This window comes from Glandiceps talaboti, chromosome 18 (genome assembly GCF_964340395.1).
Source record: "Glandiceps talaboti chromosome 18, keGlaTala1.1, whole genome shotgun sequence".
In the NCBI taxonomy this organism is placed as follows: domain Eukaryota; kingdom Metazoa; phylum Hemichordata; class Enteropneusta; family Spengelidae; genus Glandiceps; species Glandiceps talaboti.
In genome coordinates this window covers 11,702,501-11,715,000 of record NC_135566.1, presented here as the reverse complement: position 1 = coordinate 11,715,000, position 12,500 = coordinate 11,702,501, and the positions used below count along the sequence as shown (strand labels likewise).

Genomic DNA, 12,500 nt, shown 5'->3' with positions numbered 1-12,500 from the left:
ATTATAACTCTGGTTTGCGAGAATGGTCTATTGTCAACAGACAGAACACACCGCACATCCGGGCTACCAATTCGCACACATATAGCTGGAAGGTTATTCCTGCGACAGCCTCGTGACGTAATCGACTTCCGAATAGGTATAATTCTATCAGTCTGATCAAACGTACCGTTACAATTTAATACAGCTGAACCGTTAGCGCAATGGAATATTAAAGCAATTATATCCACATGCAGTAATATTCCCTGGTGATTTGGAAGAAATTGTATTTTATCCACAGGCAATTAGTTCGCTTTTACCGATTCAAAAATGAGAACTGCAATATGCAAATCTGTATTGGACGAATTTCAATTCTGTTATCTTATTCATCACAAGGTTTAACAGGATGGTACCACCACAAATAATACAATGGATTATTTTGGTCTGTGTAGGTTTACACATCTGTCGTTCTAGATAAAATGTCAACCTATCAATTTCCTAAGAGAGTAAACTCGGTGTAATACTGATTTAACCTTCGAGTAGAAAACAGATAGATATATTTCGCTTGATATTGATATCCACACGTCAACGTATACATAATTATACATATCGAAGAAGGACAGCTTAGTAACATTAGACAATCCCGCCTCAGTGTGAGTGGGGTGTTAAAATTAGTTAGTCGTTATCATACATTCAGTGGAGAGAGAGAGAGCGAGAGAGAGAGAGAGAGAGAGAGAGAGAGAGAGAGAGAGAGAGAGAGAGAGAGAGAGAGAGAGAGAGAGAGAGAGAGAGAGATACGGGGGGGGGGGGTGATAGAATTTATGCATCTCTGCTAGTAATTTTGGATTACAGTTTAACATGTCGAATAATGACAACACTGTAATGACCAAAGCTTCAGAGATTTGGAACATTTGGTTTGGGCTCAGAAGTTGTCTGAGGTCACGCATAGTTGAGCGTCCTAAGATAACAATAGGTCATTTATATTATGAGCGCACCCAAGAACATAGAACAAAATACGCTTAACACTTGAATATTAAACATCTCAAGATATACGATATTAACACCAGTCTTGACACCACTGTGAATCACTGGAGATACTCGTTTCCCAAACTAGGTATTTGGTGACAAGTATAAACAGCGTCATGTCTGAACTGAAACACATTAATTACGAATTCAAGATATTGTTCTTTGATCCCCCCAAGGCTTGTCCCAAGATGTTGAAATGCAGAATAACAATATATCCAAGGAGAAATTGACAAGAACTCCAAGGATGTTCGCATGTTAGTGGTACGCTGCAAACAATCAATAATTGTTTCAGTAAAACGTGTGTTTACCTGAATGACCATTGTTTGTCAAAGTCAGTTCAGAACCACTGGGAGAATCGTCAAAACCAGTTAAAGTAAATTCACCAATACCAACTGTCTTGGCTTTACTGGTATCAATGTCGATAGGTGATTGGTGACTACCGTTCGCAGTCTCGTACTGTTCTCCCCAATGACTCGGACCTAAATAGTGGGAAAAAAAGTATGTTATATTCTTGGTAGGAAACAATTCATATAAGCCTGCGGATTGCAAGGCCATGAAAGCAACACACAATCTTGAATCACAGCATGGACCATGGTCTGAGATAGATCCCACTGGAAACATGTCTCTAAAATTGTGGGTTATCCGAGTAATTCATTGCAATTATATTTGAACCAGTAGTTAATTCGTGTAACTGTTCTTACGATTTTGTTGATTTAGTAGAAGAAACTAATCGAATCTAATGACAGACAGCCAGCCAGATAGAAGATAGAACATCCTAAAACAGACTGTCATACACTGACACATGTGTATGCCCTAGCTAATGTTTGATATACAGGTTGTATTGATATCAACATTAAGGTAATTGACATTGATTCCAAAAAAGTGGAATTTTCATGAGTTTCGCACGTTTTGAAGGACACTAAATTTCTTAGTTGATCGTTAAAAATTGTATAACACTTAAATACTTGGTGTTAAAAGTGTTGGATGTTAGCATTGTATTCTTTCAAAAAAAAACCCAACAACCCAAAACTTATCTAGATCTGTGATATATTCTTCTATTTATAGAAAGAGTTAACAGCTGTCATTCTGTAGCTAGAGGCACTAAGAACACTATCAGTTCATTTTTTACAGACAACTCGTTTATTGCATGCGGATATTGGTGTTGACAGGCAAAGCAGAGTGATATTGGTGCAAACTGAGTAAATTTCATTATCGGTAACATCAGACGTGTCATTTCTGGTTTTCGCATACAAATGTGACACAATTCTAATATTTGGCTTAGTTTGCTCATTTTTTACCAATAAATTATATTTCTTTTCAAGATTCCATATTCCTAATGAGAATTGTCATCTTTGTTGTCACTGGCTGTTTGTTGCTTGTCAATTTCATTGGGTATAAAGCTGGCTATTTCGTATAGCATGTTTCAGGTAAATTTTGTCTAGTGGATATATTTGAGAATGTATTTGTGAAGAAATGTAACATAAATCAAACACAAACATATCATAATAAAATACATGTAACATCAAACACAAATTTAGTCTATATTTTCAAAATCTCAAAGTATAACTTAAATATCATTGTGATATGCAAATTTACCATCGCTTTGGAAGTAAATAATAACCAGTTGACAAAAGTGACCTCTAAATAATATATTAATAAACTTATGAAATGATATCATCAAACCAGATGTTTTAGATTTTTTGTCCAGAAAAAAAGATCACTTCATGAAATTTCCTTTCTGCAAAAACGATGACTTTTACATCGATGTGAAAGAAAAAAACCCTCACATACCTGTCTCCCCATTGACATTGTAACTCCAGTGAGCTGTGAGATAATAGGTAAAAAGAATATGATTATAGTGATTATCAATCAGCTGGTTTGATTAAATTGCATGGTTGGAGCTACGTGTACATGTGACTCGACATCGGAGAATGAATAAAAATGTGAGGATATGAAAGAACATAATGAATAAATACATTACATTTGTACGTCGCATTAATGTTGTCATGGAGGGACTGGCGATTACCTTAATATTCGCTGGGATACGAATACGTTTTTACAAAAATCAGGGAGAAAAAGAGAGAGAGTCATGCACTTTCCCAGGAAGGTAGAAATCATTAGTATAATATGTGCTGAAGAATAATGGCGTACAATTTTACCACCAAAATTACCCATAACTGAAGACATTATATATAGGTAATGACAATCTAATGATACACAAAAGACCATGCTAGGAGCTTCTGGAAAATTACGAGATGAGATTGTATTATGATACTATACGAACTTATGATGAATGCTACATATTACCATGACATGTACATTACTCACAATATAATTCCTTTTTTGTTCTTGGTGCAATCATGCACGGAAGATGTGTTTTAGACTCTAATGTTCAGTAAATGGCAGCAGTTTAAACTCTAATGTTCAGTAAATGACAGCAGTTTAGATTCTAATGTTCAGTAAATGACATCAGTTTAGACTCTAATGTTCAGTAAATGACATCAGTTTAGACTCTAATGTTCAGTAAATGGCAGCAGTTTAGACTCTAATGTTCAGTAAATGACATCAGTTTAGACTCTAATGTTCAGTAAATGACATCAGTTTAGACTCTAATGTTCAGTAAATGACATCAGTTTAGACTCTAATGTTCAGTAAATGACATCAGTTTAGACTCTAATGTTCAGTAAATGGCAGCAGTTTAGACTCTAATGTTCAGTAAATGACATCAGTTTAGACTCTCATGTTCGGTAAATGACAGCAGTTTAGACTTTTATGTTCAGTAAATGACAGCAGTTTAGATTCCACCTTCAGTGTTAAGTAAATGACAGCAGTTTTGACTCTCATGTTCGGTAAATGACAGCAATTTAGACTCTCATGGTCAGTAAATGACAGCAGTTTAGACTCTCTTGTTAAGTAAATGACTGCAGTGTTCAGTAAATGACAGTTTTAGACTCTAGTGTTTAGTAAATGACAGTTTTAGACTGTAATATTCAATAAATGACAGTTTTAGACTCCAGTGTTCAGTAAATGACAGTTTTAGACTGTAGTGTTCAGTAAATGACAGTTTTAGACTGTGTTCAGTAAATGACAGTTTTAGACTCCAGTGTTCAGTAAATGACAGTTTTAGACTCCAGTGTTCAATAAATGACAGTTTTAGACTGTGTTCAGTAAATGACAGTTTTAGACTCCAGTGTTCAGTAAATGACAGTTTTAGACTGTGTTCAGTAAATGACAGTTTTAGACTCCAGTGTTCAGTAAATGACAGTTTTAGACTGTAGTGTTCAGTAAATGACAGTTTTAGACTGTGTTCAGTAAATGAGTTTTAGACTCTAGTGTTCAGTAAATGACAGTTTTAGACTCCAGTGTTCAATAAATGACAGTTTTAGTCTCCAGTGTTCAGTAAATGACAGTTTTAGACTCTAGTGTTCAGTAAATGACAGTTTTAGACTCTAGTGTTCAGTAAATGACAGTTTTAGACTGTGTTCAGTAAATGACAGTTTTAGACTCCAGTGTTCAGTAAATGACAGTTTTAGACTGTAGTGTTCAGTAAATGACAGTTTTAGACTGTGTTCAGTAAATGACAGTTTTAGACTCCAGTGTTCAGTAAATGACAGTTTTAGACTCTAGTGTTCAGTAAATGACAGTTTTAGACTGTGTTCAGTAAATGACAGTTTTAGACTGTAGTGTTCAGTAAATGACAGTTTTAGACTCCAGTGTTCAGTAAATGACAGTTTTAGACTCTAGTGTTCAGTAAATGACAGTTTTAGACTGTGTTCAGTAAATGACAGTTTTAGACTCCAGTGTTCAGTAAATGACAGTTTTAGACTGTAGTGTTCAGTAAATGACAGTTTTAGACTGTGTTCAGTAAATGACAGTTTTAGACTCCAGTGTTCAGTAAATGACAGTTTTAGACTCCAGTGTTCAATAAATGACAGTTTTAGACTGTGTTCAGTAAATGACAGTTTTAGACTCCAGTGTTCAGTAAATGACAGTTTTAGACTGTGTTCAGTAAATGACAGTTTTAGACTCCAGTGTTCAGTAAATGACAGTTTTAGACTGTGTTCAGTAAATGACAGTTTTAGACTCTAGTGTTTAGTAAATGACAGTTGTAGACTCCAGTGTTCAGTAAATGACAGTTTTAGACTCTAGTGTTTAGTAAATGACAGTTTTAGACTCCAGTGTTCAGTAAATGACAGTTTTAGTCTCCAGTGTTCAGTAAATGACAGTTTTAGACTCCAGTGTTCAGTAAATGACAGTTTTAGACTGTGTTCAGTAAATGACAGTTTTAGACTCCAGTGTTCAGTAAATGACAGTTTTAGACTCCAGTGTTCAGTAAATGACAGTTTTAGACTGTGTTCAGTAAATGACAGTTTTAGACTGTGTTCAGTAAATGACAGTTTTAGACTCCAGTGTTTAGTAAATGACAGTTTTAGACTCCAGTGTTCAGTAAATGACAGTTTTAGACTCTAATAAAATGACAGTTTTAGTCTCCAGTGTTCAGTAAATGACAGTTTTAGACTCCAGTGTTCAATAAATGACAGTTTTGGTCTCCGGTGTTCAGTAAATGACAGTTTTACTAGACTCTTATGTTCAGTAAATGAATGACAGAGTTTTATATATAAAGTACAATGGATATTTACATAGGCATCACTAAATGGCTATATACTATGTACACTCTGATTATTTAGAGCATCGTGGTCTGTGTATGTCGACGACGGTCAGCCTAGATTGACATATTTCAGAGATAAATGTAAACATGCATTTTGTGTGCTTGCCAAGATGTCCCCACATCAGTGTTCACACCATGAGGGCACACCTGTTTGGCATGTCATCCGAATTTAGACATCTTTTACAATCAGATTTCAAGATCGACATGCTGGTGTTGATTAATTCAATACCTGCAATAGTCTGTTCTATTGACAACCTTTACACAGTGCTAGATTATTAACCACTGACATAAATCTGTTGCTCTAATTTAGCGAGAAGTTACACGTCAAACTTACCGTTAAAATTGGGTATGACATATCATATGTTAGTGTAGCAATAAGCAGAAATAATTGCACGAGAGTAAATTATTAAAACAAACTAAACAAACACCTTGAAATGTACCATTACACATCAGCCCCTTCATCCAATCCTTCGTTCCGGATGCTACGACACTATGGAACAGCTTACCACAAACGTGTTGTTGACATTCAATCTTGTGAGACATTCAAAACCCACATACACGTGTACAAGAAACCAACACCCCACAATATCCATCTAAACGCCCACCACCACTCTCGTCAGAACTCTGATCAGAACCTTCCAGTTATAGTCCCCTGGTGGACCAATTTTTGAAGTGAAGACTAGAAGGTACAAGGTACAAGGACTTGGGTGCAATGTATTATTTGACACATGCTGTAGTTGTCTCGAGATTAATCACTTTGCACGGTGTGTGAAATGATAGTATTCGTTGGCAGGTTGTAACGAATTCAATCAGTGAGTGAGTGAGTGAGTGCTATTGAGGGAGGTCAGCATTGTACAGTGACCGTCTTTCCTCTTTGAGTTTAAAATGTCACGAGCGCTGTATGTAGTCTATCAGTCTAGTTTTGTGTTTCTATGTGCATCACACTTTAATACAGCTACAAAATGTATAGGCCATACCCCATGTATCTCTTTCTTGTCTGTGATGTATTCGAGTTCACAAAGGCTTCAATGCGTAATGTAATGGCTCCTTTCCTCCCAAAGGTACTTTCCATGTACATTGTTTATCATTATATTTGCCCATCTGTCTGTCTGTCTGTCTGTCTGTCTGTCTGTCTGTCTGTCTGTCTGTCTGTCTGTCTGTATGTATGCCTGTGTGTGTGCGTGCGTGCTCATACGTGTGCGTTGTGTTCTGTCAGTCTGTCTATCTGTGTGTCTGTCTGTCTGTCTGTCTGTCTGTCTGTTGTTCCGTCGTTTGTGTGCGTTCGTGCATGCATGTTGTACATGTGTGTGTGCGCATACGTGTGCGTTGTATTCTGTCTGTCTGTCTGTCTGTCTGTCTGTCTGTTGTTCCGTGCGCGCGCGCGTGTGTGCGTGAGCTCATACGTGTGCGTGGGTGTGTATACTGTATTACTATCAAGTAAATCTTTGATCTTATCGTGGCAAAGTTAGACCCCGCAATCACCGTTTGAGTGCATCCAAGACAGAACAAATCAGTTTTAGCTTTGTCACTGCGCATGGAATATTACACAGGTAGTCTCTAGAAATATCACATATGGAAGACATGTTTGGAAGTAAGAAATTTATCGTGTATTATCGTCTACTGCTATGCTCAGATTTAGTAGACAGCTTTCTATTCATAAAAAATTTCGTTGCCTCGCACTGATCATTGTATCATATTGGGCTTGTCATATTGCATAATGAACAACGTGAGTGCATGGTGAGTATAACTCGGGACGGACTCTGAAACACATTGAATTATGATAAAGTGAGTTAAAACGTTAACATAAGTATCTTTAATCATTAATATAAAGGTATGCGAACAGGCGTTGGCATATATCCCACGCCAAAACATGGCTGGTATTTGTACAACTATAAATATAGGTGTACGTACAGATTAAGGCTTTAGCTTGTCGCTGGGAGTTAAATTTGTCCGTGATGAATATTTTGCAAATGACATTTACAGGCCCAATTTGGATTAGGTTTAAAATCTAGGTGAGAAATAGTTGCCTGGCAGAGCTGATGTAAAAGTTGGTCCAGAAAAAAATCTATCTTGTCCTTATGGCTCGACTGATATGAAAATAAACACCGGAATTGAATCCCTGGCCCTTAATATGATGTTAATTGTCTTGAAACTCTGGCCAAGTTCGGATCAAGATTAAAATTGAGGTTGAGAGAAATACCGAGAAAATGTGGTCATAATAACCCTGTGTAAATCCCTAGGGCGTCATAAAGATAACACTAATGTAGAATATTGGAAACCTGGCCTTTATAAATCTATGCAAGATAAAGCATTTCAACCTTTTTATCACTTTCCTTTTATCACAGAGGTGTTTTTTTGAAAGATAAAACAAACTGACATTTAACCTCTGTTGTCAATGTTTGGGCAAAGAATTTAAAAGAGTCTACAACACGTTAATATGCATGAATGAGAAAGCACAAAAGGTGCGTGTAAGAATGGCGGCGACGTAAGAGGCATATACAAGGTTGTAACAATTTCAAGTAACGGGAAAACTAAGGTTGATTGAGGACGTCACTCGCATTCTACTGTCGGTTGGAAACCTCTCGAATCAAATTAATTTGCTGGATGTCGCATCCCTATGATTCAATCAGTCATATCTAATACACGATTTTCTTTCTGTACCGTGTACGGTCCAAATATTTCTCGAGACCTCTTGGTCGTTTTTGATAAAATCACATTGCATGTTACGGCACCGAGTATATAAACACTACTGTAAGCGGATCCGTTACTTCAATGTGTCTGTGGTAGTTTTAATCTCGACGCAGCTCCCATTGCGAAAGAATTCCGCGTGAATACGCTCAGACTGTACCAGAGAGAAGGTCATACACATGTTACCTCTAGTTACATTTAATTAGAGACATAGGTAGATGAAGGATACTTTAAAGGTTCTCGTTACAATTACATCAATCGATTTGTTGTGAGCATTGCATACATCAAGATACGCCATAACTACGGACGTTTTGTGTTGTTGTTAAGTTCACGTGACGATATTAAAGCGTCTATTTTGACGATCACATCAGCCTTGGACTCGCAGGAAATGTTCGGAGCGAGTGTACGTAGTGGACTTATAGGCCGATATGACTTTATGAAATGTCTAGTATTTAATATACAGTTCTAATCTTCTAACGGTCTTGAAGTTATACATGTAAAGCACGAGATCTGCGAGAAAGCAAAACATGTTCGTCTCTCCCATGTTAAAAGTCACATTTCTGACAGCAGCGATAGTATGTATGGTATTACTTACCAGCCATGCTTTGCAAGATGTTTTTTTATCAACCGGTGTCTTCTACAGTGAAATCGGTATAGATATTTAGTACGGCAGTGACAAGGCCAGATAGAGTAGTAAACTGTACGAGTGTTGCCGGAATATTAAGACTGTAGTGATTCAGCAGTGTTCTGGTAGTACTCGTAGTAACGAATGACCTGGTTTACGGCTTAGTATGTGTATACTCAGCTCGCGTGTAAAGCTCAGCGTCTGACGTTTGCAGTTTCTATTGTACCGTTAACAGGGGGGTGTCGCTGTCATGTCTGAAACTTGCACCAAGTCACTTGAATAGAACCGGGACACAGCATAGAACAGGCTATCTACGGCGAATAGTGGAACATTCATTTGTATAATAGTGCCAGTGCGTAATAATCGTAGGGTGAATGCCGGATCGATCTCCACCTCTCTGTTTATGGTTTCGCACCAATGACTTTCTCATTCAGCACAAAAAAAACAACCAAGCTTACGTAACAACTTTCATTAACAAACATTTCACATATTTAACTAACCCAAATATCAAAGGTCACGTCACCGAGTCACGAATATAATAATAATATTTTTTTACAAACCGTTCATAATAAGGACGGCTTACGTTTATATTTTACTCATGATAAAATCTAAGTTGTGTCTGAATGTAGCAAAGCGGATATGTACATAACGTTGTAAAGGGTCACTCATTATACACACCAAATATCACTCAGGAACATTACGTTGTGAAACTGACATATCCCATCATTTCTAAAACACACGGAACCAGCTAAATATAGACCATGATACGATCGGCAATGTATGACAGGGTTGGTAGAACCTTGGAGCAAGTATGTCAGTATAATTACTCCACGGTAGAACTTGTGACCATTGTAGAACCGTGTTAGATTGCATTCTGGAGATGTCAATATCAATCCAAGTCGTGTGCCAACGGTTTCAGCCGATGTGTATAACGTTTTGCGACACCTGAATTTTTTTACTCGTATTGTTAGAATGGTTATATAGAAGGTTCATGACGAATTATGAATGAGGGCGTTTCACTCTACCGTTAACTTCAATACTGTTCATTTTGCGCACACCATAATTACTCCTAGCACAAACTAAACCAAGGGTGATGTCAATAGACACATACAAAATACCGTGGGAATAGTTTGAGAGAACAATGGAAGTTGCCGGTGGCATGCGGGTGACTGGACGAATCACATCACAATATAAGCCTGGGTCAGTTATCTTTACATACATACATACATACATACATACATACATACATACATACATACATACATACATACATACATACATACATGTATGTCTATAGTTTCCTTTTTGTACAAACATTTGAATGTTTTAAAAAAATGGTATAAAATACACGTATGAAACAACGAACACAAAGTCTGCTGTTAACGCAAAGACGATCACGAAGTACTCAAATATGAATTAGGATATAAATAGAATACCCTAAAGGCTTTCCATCTGTTTTATTTATCAATAAACAATACATGTACGGACCCAGTGGGATGTTTTAACTCGACAAGTTAGTGATCGTTTACGTCTGTATTGTCATTAATGTATAAGCGATGCTAAATTGTGTTCATGTACCGTGGCGTGACGTGAAGAGACTTGACGCGACAGAATGTGATTCGTGGGGTGGAGTGGAGTGGAGTGGAGTGGTGTGGTGTGGTGTGGTGTGGTGTGGTGTGGAGTGGAGTGGAGTGGAGTGGTGTGGTGTAATGTGATGTGATGTAATGTAATGTAATGTGACGTGACGTGACGTGATGTGATGTGATGTGATGTGATGTGATGTAATGTAATGTGATGTGACGAGATATGGTGTGGTGCGATGTGATATAATGTGTGTATTGTGTTAGATTCGATGCTGTGAGTTGTATGTGGTGTGATGTGGTGTGGTGTGCTGTAATGTGATGTAGAGCGATGTGATACGATTTGATGTCTTGGTGTAGTGTAGTGTAGTGTAGTGTGGTGTGGTGTGATATGATGCTGTATAATGTGATGTGGTTTAAGAGATATGCGATATGATGCAATGCGATGTGATTTCGATATGATGTGATATGTTGTGATATGTTGTGCTGTGATGTGATGTGATGTGATGTGATGTGGTGTGGTGTGATGTGATGTGATATCATGTAATGGGAATGTGATATGATGTAATATGATGTGATGTGATGTGATGTGATGTGATGTGATCCTACTCGCCTGCAATTTGTGTCAAGTCCCTAAGAATAAATGCAGCCATGATTATTAATTGTCTACGTATGGGTATAAATTCATGATCATTTTATGCCAGACTGTATTTTATAATCTTGATACACTAGGTAACACCTGTGTTGTTTCGCTATTATCTCATCCATGTGTTTTATCTTCAGTTAACTTATTTTCTGTTACTATTAACAGGTCGATAAAATCATTTGAGATAGACGCCAACAAAGAACTTTGTCCGTACCCAGCAAGAGAAACTAAAAAATTTACAAGCGAAATATCAAAGTAACATTCATTAAATTCTCTAACAATGTTGACTGATATTGTTATTTTTCTCATAGAGTTTTCGAATTCTCACACTCTGCTCAAAGCGTTTTAAAATTATTACTCCCGGCACGGACCTATAACAACACAGCGGCCATTTATACTTCCCCAACCCTGCGGGGAGCATACAATACATTGTAGCGTCTGTAAACGCATAGGATTAAAGCATTCACATTGCAACTTCTATCCTACCAGCTCCTAAATCATACAGCTGGGTTGACTGAGGCACAATATATCGTGGTTCAAGTCTTGCCCAAGGACTTTAGCCATTCAGAAACAAAAGACAGCTACACGTACGAGGCTAGAACCTGCAACATGTAGATTCCAAACCGACTGGCCATTATATAGCTACATTTCGGACCATCGCGACATTAAAGTTAGGAATAATGCAATAAGTTTATTTCAGTCCGGTATAACCGTTAAGAATGATAGGGATATTAGTTATTGCCTAGCACAGGTTTTAAAATATAAAAAAAATACAAGAGGCGCTGTCTGCGCATAACGATGCCCACTTGACGAAAATGAAAATGTCATGATATACTGGTCGCGATGTCGTGATAAACATATTGTGTGTATTGTTCATTTAATTCATGTCACGTTGCCAATAAAGGTACAGTGTATAGTCCAAACTATCACTGATAAAATATTTAAAAAAATACAAGAGGCGCATAACGATGCCCACTTGACGAAAATGAAAATGTCATGATATACTGGTCGCGATGTCGTGATAAACATATTGTGTGTATTGTTCATTTTATTCATTTCACGTTGCCAATAAAGGTACAGTGTATAGTCCAAACTATCACTGATGAAAGATCACAAGATATATGAAAAGTATAACACTAGTAGTTGAACGAACTACGGAGGATGGAGATAAACCAATAATACTTTTTTTTGAACAAAAAGAATTTAGAGAAATTTTATAGTTAAAATTTACAACTACATTGTATATTTCTTTTTCAACATTTCCCGTTGTGAGCACTGTTTTATAATATG

General features: G+C 37.1%; 1 protein-coding gene across 1 annotated transcript in view; it reads right to left on the bottom strand.

Annotated features, from left to right (window-relative positions):
• The window catches only part of LOC144449127 (carbonic anhydrase 3-like), a 19,312-nt gene extending 9,935 nt beyond the window's left edge, over positions 1–9,377 (bottom strand). The window contains exons 1-3 of the mRNA XM_078139588.1: positions 8,955–9,377; positions 2,794–2,826; positions 1,311–1,481 (exon numbers count right to left, since the gene is read on the bottom strand). Of these exons, the coding sequence (XP_077995714.1) occupies positions 1,311–1,481; positions 2,794–2,826; positions 8,955–8,961 (211 nt within the window). The 5' untranslated portion in view covers positions 8,962–9,377. The remainder of the gene's footprint in view (positions 1–1,310; positions 1,482–2,793; positions 2,827–8,954) is intronic.
• Positions 9,378–12,500: the final 3,123 nt, after the last annotated feature.